Here is a 23,905-nt window from a genome sequence, read left to right as displayed (position 1 = left end):
CAAAGATCAGGGTCACTGGGTTTATGGTCAAGGTCTTTTGGGTCCAAAGGTCAAAGACAATGTGGATCTCTGACTTTGACCCTGGCTCTTGATGGAGGAGGTAAATAAGGTGAAATAAAACAATTCAAAGCTAACAAATGAGTATTGCACCGGTATTTACATTTCTGTTAGCCCAGCAAATGTGGAGGTGGAAGGAAACAAGACTCACATCATAGTACATGTAAAATGTATATTTTGCTTCCTTGTGATTCTTTTTGAAGTCCAAATGTCAAACGTCAAGCTCAGCTATATGGGCAGATTGCTTCTTGATGATTATGGGGTATATATTTCCACAAGACGGGGTCCTTACTGACCTGTCAGTGTTCTAGTTTGATATTTAAATAGGGACTCCTAATTCAGGGATTCATATTTAACTGGAAACTAATAAAGCGGCAAATAAATATCATCTGAATTAACAATATGACAATACAATACCTAGACAGTATTTTAAGTATAAACATGCGTATTTCTTACGTGGGAGTAGCTGTAGTCGAATATTTTTGCGAATATGTCAATCATTTTGGTGTCCTCGGTTTCTTTGTACACCATGAGGAAGGCTATGAGAGCCTCGTTGTGGGCCCACCACAGTTTCATGTCCCACTCGAGTTGTGTTGGTGACCAGTTGTCCACGTCCAGGAAGTACAGCAGTCCCCCGTGTGTCTTGTCCCAGCCGTACTGGAAAGGGTTTAGGATGAACTTGTCAATGGCCATCTTTTTCAGGTCGTCCTTACTCTTGTTGATGGCGTGCTGCAGTAGGAACCAGCCAGCCTCGATGGAGTGGCCTGGTAGCATCAACCTCCCCATACTTCCTGGGAGTTCCTCCCCTTCCGGACTCACATTCTCCAAGATAACAGATCCGTCCCTCTGTAAACAGTGTAAGCCTATTGGTGACTGATAATAAGAATAAATAAATAACATTTTCTCTGTGATTTCGGAGCACAGAATGAGATCACGTGCATGGACTATTTTAAAAGAATAATTTTGGATTGAATAGCCAAGTTTGAAATGTTTTCTTTCAAAGAAATGGTATGATAATCATTTTACAATACTTTTCATTTTGATTTACATGTGGTGGTGGTTTTTTTTTATTGAACTCAAGGATCTGCATTAACCAAACTTACCTGGATATGTTTCTTGACCTCTGTCAGACACCAGCCTGTGAGATCCCTGTACTTGACTTCCAGTGTTGGGTCTACTGTTTCCAGCTGATCAATCAAACACATCAGCATCATGGGTACAGCGAGTGAGCTGGTGGACACCGCACCCTCCATAGCGGGCTGTCCCAAGTCTGTGTCGTCCTCGCGAACCCAGAACACTATCTTGTCCATCATCTGTAAGGCCTCTGCCTAAGGAGTCATTGAAATAAAGATTTGTTTTTTACGTCCTATCAACAGCTATGGTCTAATAAAGAGTAGCTAAGGTCACACATATATGTATTAATGAAGAGTTTACAATTACACAATTGTGTCAAAATGAGCCTATTCAACAGACCATCACTTGAAGTTGTCGTGGATACGGATGGAATTCACCGTGGCACTCTCAGGCTCAAGTTGCTCTTTTCATTTCGCACTACATCACTTGCTAAAGTTTGTTTGAACTTTGAATTCTTTGAATTAATGTATTCAAACAGTGATAATAGGGCAAATAAAACCATCTCAAAACATTATAGCTATAAGCAATATCTCTTTCACAAGGTCAAGGTCACAGCAAGGGATTTGTCAAATTTACAGACTGTACCTTCTGAACCGATAACAATTGTTTGATGACTGTTCATTGATAAGTACATATACGTTATGACTAGAAGGTGTGTATCGAACACTGTTCGTTGTCCAAGGTTAAGGTCACATCAATGGTACAAAGAATATAGGTCAAGGTCAAAAGTCACATCAATTGGTCAAAGAAAAAAAAACTTGACTGTTAGAACAGTAAGTGCGAAAACTTCCTTTAGTATGTGTTTTATGACTGAAGAAAACGTCGGCTTTTACACATGAACTCGAACTTGAAAAAAAGAAAGGATATGAAGTCGGTTGCGCACACAGGTCAGTATTCTCAAGGTTAAGACCACGTTGACAGTAATGAAGTAAACATCAAACATCATACTCTCAAGGTCTAAAAGTGGCGTATAGCTTTAAAAGATTTGAATCATTTTAAAATTCCAGTTGAATTAAATGAATGAATGCACCATGTAAGTATTGTCCCCGCTCGCTCTGCCTGTCTCGGACAGAGCCATCAGATAGAAACACTCCGAGAAGATGGAGCGCTGGGTCTTTACGGCTTTGCCGTCCTCTGTCAGTACCAGGTGGCACTTCCAGGTCTGCGGGTCCTTAGCGTGTTTTTGTAGAAAGTTCATTCCTAAAATTATAAGTATAAGGTGATACACTTTATTTTCAGTAAAATTCCGAATCAGTTGTGTGTTTAGTTTAAACAGTATTCTTTTAGTTAATAATCAAGTATAGTTATAATATACATACAATGGGAAACAATTAAGATTGAAACTTTTGAACAAGATACCCAAAGGGCCTGTATCGCTCACCTGCTATTATTCCCACACTTTTAAGCTTAAAAGTGGACCAAGTCATATGTACTTATTTAGCCTAAATAAAACTATTGGGTAACTATCCTTACCTATGACTCTTGATTTATAATATTTAAAACAATCTGATTTTATTCCAGTGACCTTGAAAGTCATTCAGCTGGACAAACTTGGTATCCCTTAATCCCAAACAGCATCACCCTGTGGCTTTTGGTTATTGAGAAGAAGTCATGTCAGGATTTTAACACATTTGACCCATATGACCAAGAAAGTAGGCCAAGGTCATTCCATTAAACACTGGTCAAATATCATCACTCTAGGCCTCTTCTTGGATATTCAGAAGAAATACTTTGATTTGTTCAGACCATTTGACCCCTGTGACCTTAAACATAAAGGATAAAACTATTCATTTTAACACAATTGATAGCCATCCCATGATTCTATCATGCATCTGGTCAAATGTTATCACCATGAGTCCTTTGGTTATTCAGGAAAAAAAGGTAATTTAAAGATGTAAACACATTTGATCCCTGTGACCTTGAAAGTAGGTCGAGGTCATTTTAGTCGCAAAATTTGTCAGGCTGCATCTGTGGTAGTTACCAGCCAAACATAATGATTCTATGCCATTTGGTTCTTCTTTAGAAGTTGTTTGAAATGTTTGGCCCTTGTAACAGTCTAGGTTATTTTCATTTGCAAACTTTGTTGGGCTCCCAAGAAACTACCAGCCAAATATTGATATTCTATACATTCAGTTCTTCAAGTCGTTTGGAGTTTTTGGCATATTTGACCTCTGTGACTTTCAAAGTAGGTCAATGTCAATTTCATTTTCATTCGCAACATTCGTCAGGATTCATCCCAAAAGCTACCAGTCAAATATTAAGATTATATACATTTCAGTTCTTCAGAAGAAGTTGTTTGATTTTTTTTTTACATATTTGACCCCTGTGACCTTGGAAGAAGGTCGATGTCTTTTACCCGCAATCTCTGTTGAGCTCCATCCCAAGAAGCTACTAGCCAAATATTAAGATTATATGGCTTTCAGTTCTTCAAAAGAAATCGTTTGAAATGTTTGCCATGTTTGACCCCTGTGACTTTGAAAGTAGATCAAGGTCATTTTCATTTGCAAACTTCGTCTTTAACCAATGAAGCTTTCAGCCAAATATCATGACTCTAGGGTGGCCTTTCCATTCCTCAGGAAAAGTTGACGGACGTCGGACGGACGGATCGACGGACGACTGACGCCGCGCCATGGCATACGCTCACTAGCCCAGTCGGTAATCAGTAAAGTGGTGGCCAATTATCAGAACAACCGGATTAGTGGCGACTCGATAGTGGGTAAACCGATTTAGTTTTAGTTAGATAGCGGACAGCTGTAACCGGATAAGTAGTAGCTCGATAGTCGGACATGATTACATGATAAGTATATGTATGGTAGGTGTACTGACCTTTAATAGCTGTCTGTAAGATGTCTGGTCGTCGGAATCGCTCCACTTCGTTGTAAAGGCGACAGTATGTCCATACCTGTTCAAGTAATCAATAAATAACCTGTCATTATTGTGACCACTGCATTATTTCATGTAGCTCCCGATTAATCACTAAAAGTGAAGAAAACAAATAATCTAGTTGCCAAAATCTATAAAGACGTAAGACCGCATAAAGTTCGTCACATTAAGCTGTATAGATATTGTTCCAATAATTAAACACATATCTCTCCTGTAACCGTTTCCACATACCTGTCTCTCCTGTAACCGTTACCACACACCTGTCTCACCTGTAACCGTCACCACATATACCTGTCTCTCCTGTAACCGTCACCACATATACCTGTCTCTCCTGTTACCGTCACCACATACCTGTCTCTCATGTAACCGTCACAACATATCTGTCTCTCATGTAACCGTTACCACACACCTGTCTCTCCTGTAACCGTCACCACATATCTGTCTCTCCTGTAACCGTCACCACATATCTGTTTCTCCTGTTACCATTACCACTCACCTGGCTCACCTGTAACCGTCACCACATATACCTGTCTCTCCTGTAACCGTCACAACATATCTGTCTCTCATGTAACCGTCACCACATATACCTGTCTCTCCTGTAACCGTTACCACATACCTGTCTCTCCTGTAACCGTCACCACATATCTGTCTCTCCTGTAACCGTCACCACATATACCTGTCTCTCCTGAAACCGTCACCACATATCTGTCTCTCCTGTAACCATTACCACTCACCTGTCTCTCCAGTAACCGTCACCACATATCTGTCTCTCCTGTAACTGTTACCATACACATGTCTCTCCTGTAACCGTCACCACATATATCTGTCTCTCCTGTAACCATTACCACATACCTGTCTCTCTTGTAATCGTTACCACACACATGGCTCTCATGTAACAGTCATCGTATACCTGTTCCTTCTGTAACCGTTACCACATTTCTGTCTCTCCTGTAACCGTTACGACACTCATGTCTCTCCTGTAACCGTTACGACACTCATGTCTCTCCTGTAACCGTCACCACATATCTGTCTCTCCTGTAATCGTCACCACATATCTGTCTCTCCTGTAACCGTCACCACATACCTGTCTCTACTGTAACCGTTACCACACACCTGTCTCTCCTGTAACCGTCACCACATATACCTGTCTCTCCCGTAACTTTTACCACACACCGGTCTCTCCTGTAACCGTTACCACATATACCTGTCTCTCCCGTAACTTTTACCACACACATGTCTCACATGTAACAGACATCACATATCTGTCTCTCCTGTAACCGTCACCACATATCTGTCTCTCCTGTAACCGTCACCACATATCTGTCTCTTCTGTAACCGTTTCCACACACCTGTCTCTCCTGTAACCGTCACCACATATCTGTCTCTCCTATAACCATTACCACACACCTGTCTCTCCTGTAACCATCACCACATATACCTGTCTCTCCTGTAACCGTTACCACACACCTGTCTCTCCTGTAACCGTCACCACAAATACCTGTCTCTCCTGTTACCGTTACCAAACACCTGTCTCTCCTGTAACAGACATCACATACCTGTCCCTTCTGTAACCGTTACCACATACCTGTCTTGCCTGTAGCCAGACGTGTTTCAGTCGGTCATACACCTTTCCATCTTTACTGAGACAATTAAAAAATCCCCTGAAAAACAAAAAAGATTTCTTGTTTATTTATCGATTTGGCGGCAATCTAGATTAAGTTAAATATAAATAATTTGGTTGAAGCAATTACGAAAATAAATATGGCAATAATTTTAAATGCTTTCGTTGAAATATATTATATTTATCTCTATTACCTATAAATATATCTTGAATTCATTAAAGTATACCTTAAATTTAATTCAATTTTAGACATATCTTATTCACTGAATCACTCCTATTTTCTTTCTTTGGGTATTATTTAAGGGTCCCTGTCCCACTGCAAGCAAAACACTAGAGAGTTCCACTGTTGATTCGTACATACAGTAACATCCCCTTAATTCCGTTTAGGATAAGTACTTCCGTTGATCAGGTAGTCAGACAGTTGATAACAATCTGAGCACCAGGGTTCGAATCCTGGTCTGACTACAGAGATATGTTACACTCAGATTTTTTTTATTGATTATTTTTTGTTTATTCTATCCTATTTGTTCATAAAAGTCACGCAATGTTTTAATTGTTTTCTTTTAAGTAATGATTGATCAAAGCTTTAAATAATCATGCCGGGAAAAAACAGTTTCCAATGCATAGATACAGGTTTCGCAGTGGTACAGGGATCCTGATGTTGGCTTGCCATATAAACTACGTCCTACCCATTATTCTCATCGTGTGAATGTTTTAACCAAAAGTCCATGGTGATGTCCAGATCTTTGGTAATACGTGCATAGAACTCTCCAAGTCGGTTCGCCATATTGATGAATCTGAATATATGAACATGTTGATCTTGATTGGTTGGAAAGGACATTAATTAAGAATCAGCAATATGGACAGGCAAAACTGTATTTGATACAGTATCATATCAAGTCACACAACTGTATCATATATTCAATATGTATATCAGTTCAATCTGACGTAGGTTATAGAAATATCCCTTCGAATATATTAAATATAATGATGTCATTTGACCCCAAATCGTGACCTTCACATTGAAGTGAGTGTAATAACGTGGTATGAGCCAGTATACATATATACATGACACGAGAGTCGCGGTACAGCACGTGCACGCGTAGCGATAATATGCGATAGATTAATCATAAAGAAATTTATGATAAAAGTGCTAAATTTGAACTTTAATTTAATATCTCTTGAAATTCATAATTTGTCGTTTTTTAAACTTCAACCCTTGCATTTTCTTAGAATGTATTCCGCCTAGTGACATTTTGATATGCCGGAACTATTAATTTTGTGTAAATTGTTTATAACAATTAGCTCTCTAAACATGTGTCAATTTAGATATTTCATTTGAATCATTGTTGTCAGATTAACTTATGCATTTACTTTGTCCATCGTATACCATATACCTTTTAACTTAATTCTATTACGTAACAGGGCTAACTGGTCATACCAGATCGGACACTGCATTCAGTCTTAGACAAAGGACAGCTAAATTGGCTTACCTGGTCACGTACGGCCTAAGTCTCAAAGGACAATGGCTATGAATGACAGATGTCACTCAAACTATTTACTCTATTTTTATTGTGTAAATGTACTATCAGTTTTTTTGCTTTATATAGGAAAATCAGAAATATCAATTTACCAGTAGACNGAAATATTGCTGAATCTATCTATGAAATATTGCTGAATCTGTCTATGAAATAATGCTGAATCTGTCTATGAAATAATGCTTAATCTGTCCATGTGTAATCTACTCTCTCTGTCATGTTTTATTTTGATTGATGTTATTTTGTTTGACCTCTTGTTACACACTTTGTGTGTCAGAGCGTAATAAAAAAAATCTTGAAAAATCTTGAAATCTTGTTACCTAGGCCTCGGACTGTACGGTGTGTTTTTGGATACTGTAGGTAACCCGCCGACCTAGAGAAAGTTATTCTAATACATTTGTATTTGGATCACATACAACGTCTCTAAAAAAAAATCTTCAAATAAGATAACATCATATCAGAGGGTGAAAATTATAGGGTGTAAGCTAACAACACGTCACAAAAGCCTTGTTATAGATTCATTGAATCAGACTCCGTTTTGATCATACGGACAGGGCGAAATTATACAAAGTTTTATCATATAGCTTCCCTGCCTATAGTATTACACAATTCGTGATAAACGGTTGATGCATATATTTCCCTTAATATGGATAATAGGGTCACGGAATTATACAAATATCCTCATAAACAAACGTCCATTGCTGGAGCTACCAAACAAAGTATGTCTAACCAGAATACTACTTAGTCAGTGGCATAACCCTGGAAAAAGGTTTTACGGAAAAAGTTGTGAAAATACTAAACCTACTGAAATGTATCTTTCGAACGGAATATTACATGTTTGTCAACCAAATATCAATTTTGAACCAATTTTTTCCCCTTCATAACTACGCATTTTGGCTCGTAGACTTATACATGATTGGATATGGCCGACATCTTCAATTTTCTGCGTAAAAACCGTTTGAGTCCTATAACTGTTCGATTAAGAATTGCTTTCAGCAGGTGAAATACTTTTCTTGTAATTATCTATCTAAAAATACAATGCCGGAATTCCGGCGGAGACACACGAACGAGTAGTTAGGGCCCGAACCTCTACGTTCTGAATCATATCGACAAACATCTTAACTTTAACGTTTTAGTGTTATGCTTTTTAGTCCTGTAAAGAGGATTAACTTAACTAAATTTAATAACAATACGACTAAAGGAAACTCTTTAATGTTTGTCAAAATCCCTCTGTCTAGAATTATAATAGAGTTGTCGGACAGCGGACTGTGCAGTATTGCAAATTCAGTATTTTTTATACATTTAAAATTACATAATGCTTTGATGGCATTATGATCATCAATAAAAAAAAGCCCATCAGAGTTCAATATGCGATATCATAGGAAACAGTTGTAAGAAAAATGCATTTCAATTTCAATATTTTTTTTAATATTTTACAGAATCTGACATCTCATCGAGTTTTATTTACCACGGTCCATTTCAAGAGTATGTTCACGTAGCCGATACAGTCCCTGACGCATGTTAGGTAGCTTATGTTTAAAATTATCCTGTATATATGTATGATATTTATTTTTGTCTTTAAACATATTTTATTGTCCAAATAGGTACAAAGGATTTGGCACAAGTTATAGCAACTTATGAAGCCATCTCCTATCAACAAAATATTTCAAAAATATACAAGTGATGACGTAGACAATGATATCATTTAAATTTGATATAAAAACCTCAGTTTTGATTGGATTGAAAGTAATATTTACAAGTTAAGTTTTAAAAGCCCACCTATTTTTTTCTTTCCAAATCTCTATTTCAAATTTATTCTATTTCTCGACACGAAGAAGAAGACTTTCTTAGAGAAGTATCATCAGCACATGTATGATATATTAAAATTACTGTTGACTAAACTAGAATTGTACCATATATCATATGAGTCTTAATCAATAACTACTCGTGTTACTCCATACAGCATGAAAAAGTCGATAAAACGTCAGAATATGTCAAATGCCTATCAAAATTCGAAATAAAAACATTAATTTGTCATTGTATGTAAATTGCACTTTTAAATGCATGCTAGTAAAACGAAGCAATTTAATCTACCTTTTAGCGAAATAAAAAATGGATTAAAATAGGATGAAAATCCTTGATGAAATATGGCACTCAACACGAGCCGTGTCTCGCTATCACTAACAGTAAGAGAGGGGAAGTAACTCTAATTAAAGGTAGATCTTCAGTTTTAATTTGTTATCGTGTTGTGTCCTTCATCGATGTTTATATTCAGATGAACAAGATTTACAAGATTTGTTTGTATTCAAATTGCTTTTTTTGGAATGAAAATTACATTATTTATAGTATAATTCATCTGAATTTACTTTTTCTGTAGAAGTTTGTGGTCGAAGTTTGGCAAAGATGGGACATATGCAAGTCTAATAAAAGGTAATTACTTTGTTTACGTATAGACAAACGCCACTTTAATTTTATTTTCAATTTGTCGCGAAATATGCTGAAATACAAAAAAAAATGTAACGAATAAAGGCATAAGTAGATGTTTATAATCCCGCCTGTCATGTGATGAATACCGGAAATTAGCGGAAAGAACCGAATATACAACATTGACGGCAGATTTATATTACCTATTTTACAAAGATACGAAACAATATGTAACATATTTGGCGAAATTAAACTAAATTAATTTAATTTTGTAGAGAAGTACAAAGCATATATAACTGCTAAATCACCTTTATTTATTCCTTTTTGTGTGAAAAAAAAGACGATAATTACGGAACTTTTTTTAACGCATTTATGCGTTCCCAATTTGTAATTTTGTTAAACCGATCACATTGGCGCGCACCGGAAGCATCGTAAGGCGTGGGTCGGCATTGTTCAAGACGTCTAGGAGCCACGCGGTGAGTTGAACTAGAAAGACTAGTTGCGATATATACAAACACCAATAACTATGGGAGACCGTGAAAACGAACAATTCAGGAAGCTTTTTATTGGTGGTCTGAGCTATGATACCACCGAAGACAGCCTAAAGAGTCATTTTGAACAATGGGGAGAAGTAATCGACTGCGTGGTCATGAAAGACGCGAACACCAAACGTTCAAGAGGTTTTGGATTCATCACATATAAGAATCCCGATCAGCTGAATGATGCACAAAAGAATCGTCCCCATAAACTTGATGGCAGGCAAGTAGAATCAAAGCGTGCTATGCCAAGAAATAAAGATGGTGGCGAAGGAGAATCATCACAATCGTGCAAGAAAATGTTTGTTGGTGGGCTTTCCGAGGATGCTACCGAAGATCAGATCCGTGCAGTATTCGGTGATTACGGAGATATTGAGAAAGTAGACTTGATCAAAGACAAAAACACCGGCAAAAACAAAAGGTTTTGCTTTGTGACATTCTATGACTACGACCCTGTTGATCAATGCGTGTTACAAAAGAGGCATGATGTAAATGGTAAAACAGTGGAAGTAAAGAAGGCTGTGCCTAAGGATCAAGAAGGTGGAATGGGAGGACGTGGTGGTGGTCGAGGTGGTATGGGAGGACGCGGTGGTAGTCGAGGTGGAATGGGAGGGGGAAGAGGAGGAGGTCGAAGTGACTGGGACCAAGGTGGTGGCTACAACCAGCAGGGGGGATACAATGACTATAATCAAGGCGGTGGTTATAACCAAGGAGGTGGCGGTGGTGATTGGAACCAAGGAAGTACCGGGGGTTACGAAAACTACAACAGTGGTTACAACAATCAAACTCAGAACACCGGTGGAACCTGGGGTGGCAACCAGCAGCAGAGCTTTGGACAAAACTATGGTGATAGTTATGGGGGTGGAGCAATGCGAGGTGGTGGTGGAGGTGGTGGCTACAATCAGCAGCGAACAACTCCCTACAACCAGGGTCAAGGGAATTACAACCGAGGAGGAGGTGGTGGCGGAAATGGTGGGGGATACAACAGGCGCTAAGAGTTACAACCGACTTGTCCACTCATCACAGACTTTAATAACATGAGATCAATTTGAATCATATACATACAGAGAGAAATGAAAACCTTTATATTGAGATTTGTATCAATTTCAACAAAATTTGTTTCTGTTGAGGTGTTTACAATTCGTTAATATGACTGGGTGAGAAGTTATCAAGGGAGCGAAATGTTGTGTGGTACTTTTATGTGACAATACATTTTTCATCGTGACAATTTCAGGCATGCTTTATTATTATAATAGTGTAAATATTTGTGTTCAACTTGTGACTCAGACTTGTACATTGTCATTCCGTTGTCATTTTAGTATCTTGCTGGTCATGAGCAGCCATTTTCACTTCAGGTATTGTGCATCTACTACACAAAAGGTTATTCTGTAATACTTGTACTCAGTACTGAATGCTAATTATCATTCAATCCTTGGTGTTGTAATCAATATCTAGGTCGTAATATAACATCAAATTCAAGTGTTTTTGAATTTCATGTTTGGTTGGGACATGATTGATGCATCATTGTCCATTTCATCAGTAAATATTAGTCGTCCCACGATGACTTTTTTATTCATTGTTGTAATATCATTCATCTTCATATTTTTGTACTGTACATTCATTTTAGATGTGAAGTTATTGACAAGGAAATTGTAACGATCATGTATTGTGACTTCAATTTTGGAATTTATCTCTGAGTCGCAATTCACTGTTAAACTTTTTTTTTATCCAGTGCAAAAATGCATAGCTTGGTTTAGAAACAGATTTTAAACCAATCTCTGCTCTTTTGAAAGTTTTTTTTATAAAATGTTGGCCAACTGAAATGTAATTCCTTTCTGTACACCATTGATATTGTAAGCTTTACTTTTCAAGAGGCCTTTTCTTAAATTTGTTAGGGTTGTTGATCAAATTGAGTTTTTAAATTTGATGAAAAATATTGGCAATCTTGGGAATACTGAAAACATTCTATATTTTTCAATCATTATTATTAACCATATTGTGCATTCTTTGAATAAATTAACCTTGTCATTGGATATTGTCTGTTGTTTTCATTGTATATTTTATGTCTTGAAATGTGGGAATTCATATTTTCAATATTGCATGCAAGTTTGCAGAGAATTACCTAGCAAGTCTGTATATGGGTCCTTCAACATTTAAAAACCAAGCGTTATACCAATAGCAAGGCAAATCTACACATTCTGGCACAATATATATCAAGCTATTTGCTACTTTCGCAATATTTCACATTAAATATAATTGTGAATTCATTCGTAGGTGGTTTAAACAGTTATAAATGTTAATGAACTTATATTTGTGAAGGTGTGCTAGAAATGGAATTATTTGTTGTTTGGCAAATAGGCAGATTGATACAGACAGGCCAGTGATGGGAAATGGCCTGGACCATGTATGCCAGTGATAAGCTTCAATATTTGTTGCGATGGACTTTTTGGGGATCAGGTCATTTTGTTGACCATGGTTGATCATTATTTCCTGTTAAACCTTTTGCAATGGGTAAAACAAGAATTTTCATCTCTGCAAAATAATCTTGTCGTCGTAACTGGTATATACTTGAGAATAAATATGACCGGCTTAGCTACCAGTTGTAATACACGAGTATAGCAAAACAAAAATGTCAGTACCGACAATGGTAGAAATATTTGTAAATGTTTTGGATAAATCCCAGCTTGGATTCTCATTGAACTTTATCGTTTCATTGTTGCTCATAGCCCAAAGATGTGTCATAACCTTGCTCCAAACAGAGGGGTTTGTTACAAGTGTTTGTTACAGGATCCTAATGCCTTGTCCAGTATTTACTTACTACATGTACCAAATTAAAACCAAGCAAATTCGTGGAATTTATATCCCCCCGTTTTCGGGACATATTTTAGGTAAACATTAATGAGGTGAGGTTTAAACATGTGAATATCGTGCTGTTGAGACAAAGCATAGCTTGAAAATCTAAGAAAAAAAGCCTTATCTAATATTTGTTAAGTGTTATTAAGCGGAAACTGCAGATAATGTCTCTGCGAAATGGAGTTTGAAGAAAATCAGTTAACATTTGTTGCAGTTATTGCATGGAAACGAAACGCAGCAGATAATGTCGTTTTTTTTTTGCTATTCCAGGGGCCATAACTCTGCCAAATGCGGTCCACTGTAAGTGGTCATCGAACTTGGCCTAGCCCTTCAGGAATTTAACCCCCTGACCAAGTTTGAAGAAAGTCGGTTAACATGTGTTTATAGTTATTGCACGGAAACGAAGTGCGGCAGATAATGATGTTTTTAGCTTTCAATCATCTGATGGTGGGCTATTCAAATCACCCTGCGTCCGTGGTCCATCGTCCGTCCGTAAACAATTCTTGTTATCGTTATTTCTCAAGAAGTACCAGAGGGATCTTTCTCAAATTTTATATGTAGGTTCCCCTTGGTCCTTAGCTGTGCAGGGCAACTTTTGAGACTGATCATAAAAACAAAATGGATTAAAAGAAGAACTAAACAGATCTTTCTCATATTGCAGTGATCGATTCTCTTTCTTTCACATTAAGTACTGTACTAGTAAATATGTGAAATGATAAACTCACTTTGAAGGCTGACTTTCATACGTATCAGTATTAAGTTTAGATCAAAAGTTACCTCAAGGTGCATTTACTGTTTACATGACTCGAACAGATTAGAGGAAAGAAGAGAAAAGATCGAACTGTCAAAGAACTAATGAAGATGGTACAAAGGTGGGCGTCAATATCCCTTTGGGATCTCTTGTTTTTAATGAGAGCGTAAGTGATCGGGTGGTGCGGGATGCTGGTAAGGATTATATAGGAGACTGCACCTGCACTCAATGACCCTGTGCCAAAAGCGGCACTTTCCTACTCCTGAACTGGCAAAGAACTAATGGTACAATGGTGGGCACCAATATCCCTCTGAGATTTCTTGTTTATAGCTTACACGATAAAACTGAAGTTTTACATTGTGATACCGAGTGAATTTAATTTTGCTGACGTAAACAGTTTTATACGTTGGTTTTATAATCGTAGCTCCTAACAAAAATACTCTAGATTCTAGTTTTGTTTCGTGGGATTTTGATAGGATCAATTTAATTAGACCTTTTACAAACTGTACTTGCATCAGCTTGCTTAGTTTTCAATGGGAATATCTTCAAATCTTAGGAAATCCAAAGGCAGGCATGCATGCATATATAGTAATGGTTAATTTGTGTACGTTATTGTAGATGTTCAAATAAATTACACTACTACGAATGGATTTTAAAGGATTAATTAGTGAAAATCTCTGAAAGAAAAGGGTGGGATGTGTGAGGATAAGGGATCACATCACTTGGAAAACATGTAACGTATAAGTTCACTTTGGTCACGTTTCTGTTTTGGTGCATTATTTTCCCAAATAAAATCGATTTGCTTATGTGAACATTTGAGATAGGTGCATATATTTGATCATAAGTGATCATTAAATCGATTTTTATTTTAGTGATTATGTTAAAGCATGAGTATAACACTTGACCAATATAATGTGGAACGTACATGTTGGAATGGTAACGTATCTGTTTAAGTTTTGAATGGGAGTAACGATTGGAAAAAAGGGACAAGTACGCTAGTGTATTAACTTTTGGCAGTTTAAGTTAAAGCCGCCTTGGTGCTAAATTACGTATGGAGCTTTCGTGAAGTTGTTTTCAATATTAAAATGTGTTATTAAGTTACTTGTTCAAATTGTGTGAACAGATACGTTATAATAACAAATTATATCCTTGTTTTAATGCAACATACCAAAATGATTTTTTTCTTCTCAAATATATATCAAATTAATAGTAGTTAGTCAAAATAAGTACAAATAGCATACGATTTCGATTGAAGATACTGTAAAATTTGATTTGTATCTCTGGCTGGCAAGGTAACATATATACGTTACAATATGATAGTCAACTTTAAAGAGATACAAGCGAGGTAGTATCTTTGTTGTGTTGCTGAAGAACGAATGTTTTGTACTGTAGATATGCATTAGTCGATGAGAAAATACTTTTCTAAAACTAAACCCATGAAAAGTGATCAACAGTTTGAAGTTCAAAGAATGAAATAAATGTTGTCTTTGAAAACATTGGTTTTGAATGATATCCGTTCGAGACCAAATGCCTATTTTCATATACGATCAGAAAAACGTGTCAGCATTTGTTGCAGAACTGTTTGTTTTTATGTTTCGCGAATATGGAATTATCCTTGAATATACTGAATATCAGTAAAACAAATACGTGATCCAGTACTTCTTCATGGAAGGCCATTCCTCATCACAAGTGATGTGATCCCTTATGGTACAACTACACGAATATTTTCAGTATATTTGAAAAAGAAAAAAAACATTTTGTTTTTAAGAAGTGCTGGATCACGTATCTGTTAGACTGACAATGACCTGTTGGGAATGGACAGTAAACAGAACCCTTTCGGCTTATTATCCTACACATGTTACGCATTTGAGAAAACATAACAAAATATTCGCAATGCAAAGTATGTATTGACGCATGATGAGTGAGAATGAATGTGAAGCGAACATAATGGAATGTAGGATTGAAAGGCAGTGTGGCATACCACCCAAGGTCAAGGCCACATTGTGTACATTTTCTTGGCCATACTATCTGACTTTCTGAAGAAAGCTCTATATGAATTTTTATAATGTGGAAATGACCTTGACTTATGTTTAGTACCACGGGCGTCATCTGAAGAAGAACCAAGAGGCCTAGAGCTAAAACTTAGCCTGTAGTTGTTTGTAAACAGTAATGACATTGACTGTTATTCAAAGTCAAAGGAGTCTGGTAAATTAAAGCACTCAAACCATGAGACCTGAAGTTATTAATATATAGGCAGTGACTTGTTGGGAATGAGCAAACAACTTAAAGATAATAAATGCAAAATCAAATAGACGATAAAGCAAATTTAATAAATTAATAAAAATTACAGGAATAAGTTAATCAATTCTAATCAAAGTCGGCCTTTTCATGTGTTCTACAGATCAGATTCAAAATATGGACATGCCATACTGAGAAGCTACTTACAGAATTTTAGAAAGCTCTGGTCAGTCCTTATTGAGAAATAGCGTAAAACGAGAAGAAGGACGATGGACCACAGACAATAGATCTTATGCACCCTGTAACCATTTCTTTAATTTTGGACAACGGGTCTCCTGCACCCTGTAACCGTTTCTTTAATTAAGGACAACGGGTCTCCTGCACCCTGTAACCATTTCTTTAATTTAGGACAACGGGTCTCCTGCACCCCTCTAACCATTTCTTTAATTTAGGACAACGCGTCTCCTGCACCACTCTAACCATTTCTTTAATTTAGGACAACGGGTCTCCTGCACCCCTTTAACCATTTCTTTAATTTAGGACAACGGGTCTTCTGCATCCCTCTAACCATTTCTTTAATTTAGGACAACGGGTCTCCTGCACCCTCTAACCATTTCTTTAATTTAGGACAACGGGTCTCCTGTACCCTCTAATCATTTCTTTAATTTAGGACAACGGGTCTCCTGCACCCCTTTAACCATTTCTTTAATTTAGGACAACGGGTCTCCTGCACACTGTAACCATTTCTTTAGTTTAGGACAACGGGTCTCCTGTACCCTCTAACCATTCTTTAATTTAGGACAACGGGTCTCCTGCACCCTCTAACCATTTCTTTAATTTAGGACAACGGTTCTTCTGCAACCTTTCACAATTTCTTTAATTTAGGACAAAATGTCTTTTACATCCTTTGACCATTTCTTTAATTTAGGACTCGCCATTGGTACTAATTTGAATGTCTGAAGAGTGAAAGCCATGTCAAGCGTGTTCCGAAATATATGTACAAATACAGCTGTCGTATATATATAGATGTTGATTTTTCTTATTTGTTGTTGATGGTTGTGTTTCCGAAATAAAAAAGAGGCAGGAAGAGGACTTACATGAATAGCTGTTTATGTAGCGGAACTGGACTTGTTGACCGTCAGCGTCCGTCTAGAGTTCGGAGGGTCCATGGTTCGAACCCCGGTATGGCAGTGCGTTGCATTTGGTTTCTGTGATAAACCCTTGTTTCAAGTACTAGGTGAATGCTTCGCAAGGAGATACCCGAACCTGGGGTTGTAAATAGATGTGTCTTCGGTGGTGAAGACTCAGAAAAAGGAAGGAGGAGTGTAGCGGTACTGGACTGGGTCGATCGTCGGCGACCAGGTAGCCAACTTGGTAGAGCGTTCGTCTAGAGTTTGTAGGGTTCCGGGTTCGAACCCCGGTCTGGTCGTGCATTTTCCCGTTCCTGCTACGTATATTATAGTTGTTTGTGATAAACTAGATTATTCTGATTTTCTAGAGGAATTCGTGACTCGATCACAAACACAACACAATCCAGTAACAGGTATATATGTCATACAGCAAAAGGGGAATGCGTCTGTAAGTCCCTTGAAAACGTTGCGTATTTAAAGTTTGCTACAACATTGTTAAAAATAAAACCGTGCCAGAATTAATCCAAATATCTATGGGCCACGGCCAACCTCAGTGATTGTCGAACTTGTTAGGGATTTATCGACAGAGGGACAGGGGTCAAGTTATATCTTTGTGGCCATAAATGGGACGACAAACATTCTCTTATGTTTGTCTATACTTAGTAGCAAAAGCATGTACGTGCACGGCCATCTTGAGCGCAACCCGTAGAATTTCGAAGATGGTGTTGTGATTCTAAAATTACCTTACAATATAATAACACTTAAATTACATCTACTTTTCATATTGTAAATTAAAGCTGCATTTCCAATAAGTGATTATAATATTATGTATATTGTTTTTCAGAAATTTAGTAAATGAGGTATAAATGCATATAGAAAATTCCTCATCGCTTTGAACGGGTGGAGCGGAGCCGGTCACGAGGTTCTTTTGAGAATGGGTTTATATGAACCACGGCCTGATTATATATACAATATCAAACAAAGTTAGCGTGCGTATATATATTCACAGGCTTGATATAAGACTTATCAATTTATAGTTCATAGACATATATGCATCAGCCTTCTATGCACCTGTTCATAAAGATTTTAAATCGTTTGTACGGAGTTGTTTAACAATTGTTCAGCATTACTTTGTTTCCTTATCTGGTTCGAAATCAGATTGTTTTACGGTCTACTAAGAAACGCCCACATGCTGGAGAAGCCCAAGGCCGATTACAGCTGAGCACAATGACCTACTTCACTGAAGTTGTAAACAACAACAGCGCTGGGAACGCATCTTGACAGCAGTCTAAGAAGTTATGGTACAGCTTTGGTGCTATGCCTGTCTTCAATAGTATATACGTGATTTGTGTAAGTAAACATAATTACTTTTCCTACCTTCTGCGTGTACAATGTAGCGTTGTATTCCCAGACACTGCTACCGATACCCGTGTGTCACAAGGTTATCTCCCTTATACTTCTTCAAATCATAAGTGAATTAACGTCTCCTCTCTTAACAGAAATTCGATTTTATAATATTAAAAAATTGATTATCTGTCAATATTACCGAAATTTAACTTTAAACAAAATTTGCAATGGATCATGAGTGCATCGTCTAATTTACATTTGTGAAAGAAATACAAATATATCAATATTGATTGTATATGGGGCAAAGAAGTAATTCCAACAGTGTGGACAAGTTTAGGTTGTCAAATTTTCAAGACACAGTGAAAAAGAACAGTTACATGTACATATACATCATATTACAAGAAGATAGAATTGATATACTATAATTGAAAATATAGCTATTTTATAAAACCAATAGTCCCCTCCGCTAAAGACAGCCGAAGGCAGCAATTACGCTGAGAGCATCGCGGACAAGGAACGCTGATGTAGAGGACCTATTAAGTGAGTCAACGAGAGATATCAAAAACGTGGGCAATATTGATTGTATATATATATAGCGGATTTTATATTGCGGGCAGGCAGAATTTACACTACATCTAACGGTATGCGTTATTGTTGTAACCCCTTCTAAAAGTATTGTTTTATATTCGGAGTCACGATATATTGTGTTTTCTGTCCTACTTGCGAACGATGTAATAATTCTTCTGGAGCAATCAAATTCAGAAATTAAGATACCTTCATATGAACTTCTCACATTTGTTTTAATACACTTTTAAAGCTCCCGTCACCCGACTTAGTCCATCTCATTTTTATCATTGTACGAGAAAACATTTTATATGCTGATGGAGTTCTCTAAAAATCATTCCAACGGTTTAGGAGTAACCCCAGGAATTAAAAGTTAACAGACATGTAGGGCAACGCCGAACCATGCATGTGTACAACCCGAGACGAACGTGTTAAAAGGTCGTACAGAGTGAAACGATTACAAACTCTCTATTTTCATTAGCTCTCTATTTTAATTACCCATCGCATGTCAGATTTCCCCCTTTCTAACACTCTTTTGTAAGTGCAACTTGTCCCACTGATTTCATTAATGAAGTTTTGTATGTGTTGCGGAGATCGGAATCCTGCGTCAATTTTTGTAAGAGTTACTGTAAACGTCCAAATTTTGGTGGTATTCTATTTTCAGCACTTTCCGTTATTTAACAATAATGCACTTAAATAATTCAGAATTATTTTGTTGCGCTAGTTCATCAATATATGCGTATCTGTTGAAATTCGAGAATACGCTAAACGTTGACGTCCGCTAAATTACATATGTTAACATTTGTCTAACGCGTATCTATGAAGATTCCCATGTCTTATAACCCGGATCCTGCGTCAATTTTCACGATGGCAACTTAGTTTTTCCCATGGCTTTCTGGTAGCTTGAAGTTTTTCAGCACAACTATCCTCGATAAACAGGGGGTTACGCTCACTACAGAGAGCTTAAGTGAGCGTAACCCCTGAATATCGAGGATGGAGAACCACTTGTACCCCAGGAAAAAGACAGACCGCAGATACAAAATATAAATAGGTAAGATAGTGCTGATAACATACATTTCTTGAACTATAGAGGTGCAAATTGTTCTAGTTTGCACGGACATATATTTCCCAATTATATCAATTCCACAGATATAACAGATATATAATGCTCTGCTTGTGGTTCTCTTGAGGGTAATATAATTAGGTAAAGTAACGGAATTAAATAAGATAATATAACAGACACAATTTACTGATTATCGTATCATTATACCTCAATTACATAACAGAGTGTCCGATTGGATTATATTGATTACATGACGGGGAAATAGAATACTGTGGTTCCTGGTTCTCTCGACTTTCCCGGTCATATTTCCTTTTTCTCAGGAAAACAAAGATTTGTGTTTCCCTATCGCAAAGGCAGTAAATGAGTAACGTATACCCTGAGGGTAAGTCATGATACAACACAAAGCAGGTAATAGATTGCCTTTGTTAGATTTATTTGTGTAGTCATATATACAGTATATACAATTTTTGATATTTTGCATTATACATTATGTACACATACATTTTATGTACAGTAAGAACTTAACGTGATATTGTACAATACAAAAATTCTCAAACAATAAGCAAAGTAAACAGCGTTTTCAACCCTTAACAATAAATAAATACATGTAACTTGAGACATTAACAATTTTTTTCTGTTAAAAATTTAAAACAAATGTTTATGAATAAATATATTCAAGAAAAAAAATATAATATCAACGAAACAGAACTTTTATATCTATTAAGGTTTACCCAAATAATATCTACAATTTGTACAACAGCATGTTTGTACAAGGTGAATGAAAGCAATATGACAGAAGAAGAAAACTGGAGAATTATTGAAAGGAAGAAATAGGAGAAATAGTAGCTTGTGTGCCACACAACTAAAAAGTCAGGAAGACACTAGGATGCTGCCATCACTACAGCAGTATGTCAGGAGAGTCAGTCAATGTGTAGATTTTAAAACAGACGACAGCCCAAAAACACTTCAATATTCATGGAAGTGTACTTTTGATAGCAGACATTGCATAAAAAATATTTAAAAAATTAGTACAGGTTACCACTTTGTTTTGTCTAGATTTCTTCAATTTCCATTACAAGAGAAAAGTGAACCAAAACCTGCAACATCTCCTTGGAATGGTTGGATATTTATATTCTTATTTTAACACAAGCAGTGTTGTTTTTCTCCCGTTTTAAATTACGTTATTTACTACCTGATCTAAAAGGTTTAAAAATATTCTCACAATTCCATTTGGAAAGCACTTTTATTCTCAACCTCTATCCTAAGGTGTCAAGGTCACTTTTTCAAATCACACTTTTTGAAAAAATATATTGAGTTTTCTTGGATGATTAAGTGAGTTGAGTAAAGTGATGGTGTGATAATCATTTTGGATTTAATTCACAAACTCAAAAACTGTGAACTCAAATCAAGCGGTATAAACAGTTAAACTGTAGGCATTCAACAACTTAGACCTGTGGTCTGTTGTTCAGGCATAGATAATGGAACTTTTTATAGCTACTGGTAAATATTACTGGTCACTTTTTATGGCTACTGGTATATATTACTGGTCACTTTTTATGGCTACTAGTATATATTAACTTATAGTGGGTTTTTTAAACATTAAGTTATCAAGTATAAACACTAACTCTCTCATCATAGCTAATCTTTGCTGCAAAAAGTTGTTAATTATTAACAAGAGGCCCAGAGGGCCTGTATCGCTCACCTGTTTCTTTTTTTACATGAAACTGACATATAGGTAACTTCCGACCTGATTTGGTAACTAGAACACAAGTCATTTTAACATCTCTTAAACGCTTCTCAAGATATTGTTGTTTGAAGTTTTGAACATATTTGAGCCCTGTGACCTTGAAAGTAGATCAAGGTCGTTTTAATGAGGAGAGTTTATAGCAGTCTATCCCAGATACCGACTGACAAAATATTATGACCCTAGGCCTTATGGAACTTAAGAAGATTGTTAAAGCTTTTAACCCATGTTGACATTTGACCCCCAACTAGCACTTAAAAGTTGACCTTAAACCTCATTACTGTGGATAAGAAAAAGATTCACACTGCTGGTCTACATAACATACTCAAGTATTGTGACTCTAGTCCAAATGGTTCTTGGGATATAATTGTTTGAAGTTTTTAACATATTTGACCTCTGTGACCTTGAAAGTTGGTCAAGGTCATTTTAATGAGGAAACTTTATAGCACTCCATCCCTTCTTCAGAAGAAGTCGTTTAAAAGAAAAAGTTGATGGACGGACGGCCGACGGACGGCGCAGTACGGCATAAGCTCACATGGCCCTTCGGGCAAGGTGAGCTAAAAACTTTGAATTGTGGAATCGCAGATTTAATTCAAAGCGTTGTTTGTTCCAAGTTGACATATCTAAGAACATACTGAATAGGATTATCATAAATATTTTGTTAGTCTTTGAACCTTCTACAGTGTAAATTACATGCTACAATGAATATTCATAAATATTTTACAATTGATTAAGTCTTTTGCATTAAAATTACTCTTTTTTTTCAGAAATCAAATATCTTGTAGTTCTAATATTTATTTTAAGAAATAATTTTTAATTTTCTTAATATTTGTTAAGTTCATAGATAACTGTCTTTTCAGAAATCAAATATATTGTAGTTCTCAATTCATTTTAGGAAATAATTCCTTCAAAAAAATTGTTTTTAATAGCCACTTTATTCCTTGAGATATTCTCCTTTGAGATGATCATTGAACAGTAAGGCAGTGTTTATCTACCATGCTGTGAACAGTAAGGCAGTGTTTATCTACTATGCTGTGAACAGTAAGGCAGTGTTTATCTACCATGCTGTGAAAAGTAAGGCAGTGTTTATCTACTATGCTGTTCATCTCTTTTTAACGAGAGTTAGTCTGGCAGAATTTGTTTGGTTGTAAAGACGACTGATTATCAGTTTGTCTACTAGGGGTATCATCACATGACTGGCATACTATTGTCTTTATTTTATGATCATAATGACTTGTTTAGCTAGAGAAAGGAAAGACAACCTTTAAAAGTGTTGTCACTATAAAACTGTGATGGTACTAGTACAATCTCTACTTTTATTGTTCTATTTTTATTTTTTAAATAAAACTGATTTTCTTTTAACTCTGGATGAATACAAATTCTTTAAAATTATTGGAAATAATATCAAATTAGTTTCCCTTACTGTACCTTTAGCATTTCACTTTGTGTATGGCAGTTAAACAACCATTTCATTATAAATATTAACGTGGGTGTACACTGAAATCCCCTATTTTATATATGAAATATATGTACTCGATATGGAAATTAATGCATACACTAATTTTCATAAACGTAATGAAATATTCAATGAATATATATACAAATGAACTGCACCTGTACATCAAGACAAAATTTTACACAATCATTTTAAAAATGAACTATATCTGTACACTATCTTGATGCAGGAAAAATATACAAATTTGTCATCTAATTACAAGTTTATATACAATTTTTTCTTACAGTGCTACAACATACACTGTGTCAAACAATGCATGGCGTGACATTAACTGTCACTGCTGCCTTTCATTTAGACTCTATACAATATATAGTGTGAGCAATCAACATATGGTATTCCCGTACACCAAATACATGTTCAATATGCATGGTCCTCCCATACACAAATACATCAATCACATGTAAGATGCATCCTAGAAAGCCCTGGATTACGCTCTCCTACCGGTATGTAGGTGAGCGTAACCCCTGGATATCGAGAATGATTTAAGATGATGCATACATACAATC

At 36.4% G+C, this 23,905-nt stretch overlaps 2 protein-coding genes across 3 annotated transcripts in view; one reads left to right on the top strand and one right to left on the bottom strand.

Annotated features, from left to right (window-relative positions):
• The window catches only part of LOC110460959 (N-acylglucosamine 2-epimerase-like), a 23,673-nt gene extending 5,036 nt beyond the window's left edge, over nt 1-18,637 (bottom strand). Inside the window, exons 1-7 of one of the 2 annotated variants that reach the window (XM_021514198.1) lie at nt 18,543-18,637; nt 6,385-6,492; nt 5,660-5,735; nt 4,018-4,093; nt 2,222-2,391; nt 1,161-1,385; nt 514-903 (exon numbers count right to left, since the gene is read on the bottom strand). In XM_021514198.1, the coding sequence (XP_021369873.1) occupies nt 514-903; nt 1,161-1,385; nt 2,222-2,391; nt 4,018-4,093; nt 5,660-5,735; nt 6,385-6,482 (1,035 nt within the window). In that variant the 5' untranslated portion in view covers nt 6,483-6,492; nt 18,543-18,637. Of the gene's footprint in view, nt 1-513; nt 904-1,160; nt 1,386-2,221; nt 2,392-4,017; nt 4,094-5,659; nt 5,736-6,384; nt 6,493-18,533 lie in introns of both variants that reach the window. The other variant, XM_021514199.1, reaches the window with a different exon arrangement.
• On the top strand, nt 10,053-12,226 carry LOC110460960 (heterogeneous nuclear ribonucleoprotein 87F-like). The gene has a single exon (XM_021514200.1). It carries the CDS (start codon nt 10,184-10,186, stop codon nt 11,186-11,188), a length of 1,005 nt encoding a protein of 334 aa, XP_021369875.1. The 5' UTR covers nt 10,053-10,183; the 3' UTR covers nt 11,189-12,226.
• Nucleotides 18,638-23,905: the final 5,268 nt, after the last annotated feature.

Source organism: Mizuhopecten yessoensis, unplaced genomic scaffold (genome assembly GCF_002113885.1).
Source record: "Mizuhopecten yessoensis strain PY_sf001 unplaced genomic scaffold, ASM211388v2 scaffold10529, whole genome shotgun sequence".
Classification (NCBI taxonomy): Eukaryota; Metazoa; Mollusca; class Bivalvia; order Pectinida; family Pectinidae; genus Mizuhopecten; species Mizuhopecten yessoensis.
Note: the sequence above shows the minus strand (reverse complement) of the source record. Positions and strands in the feature narration are given on the sequence as shown.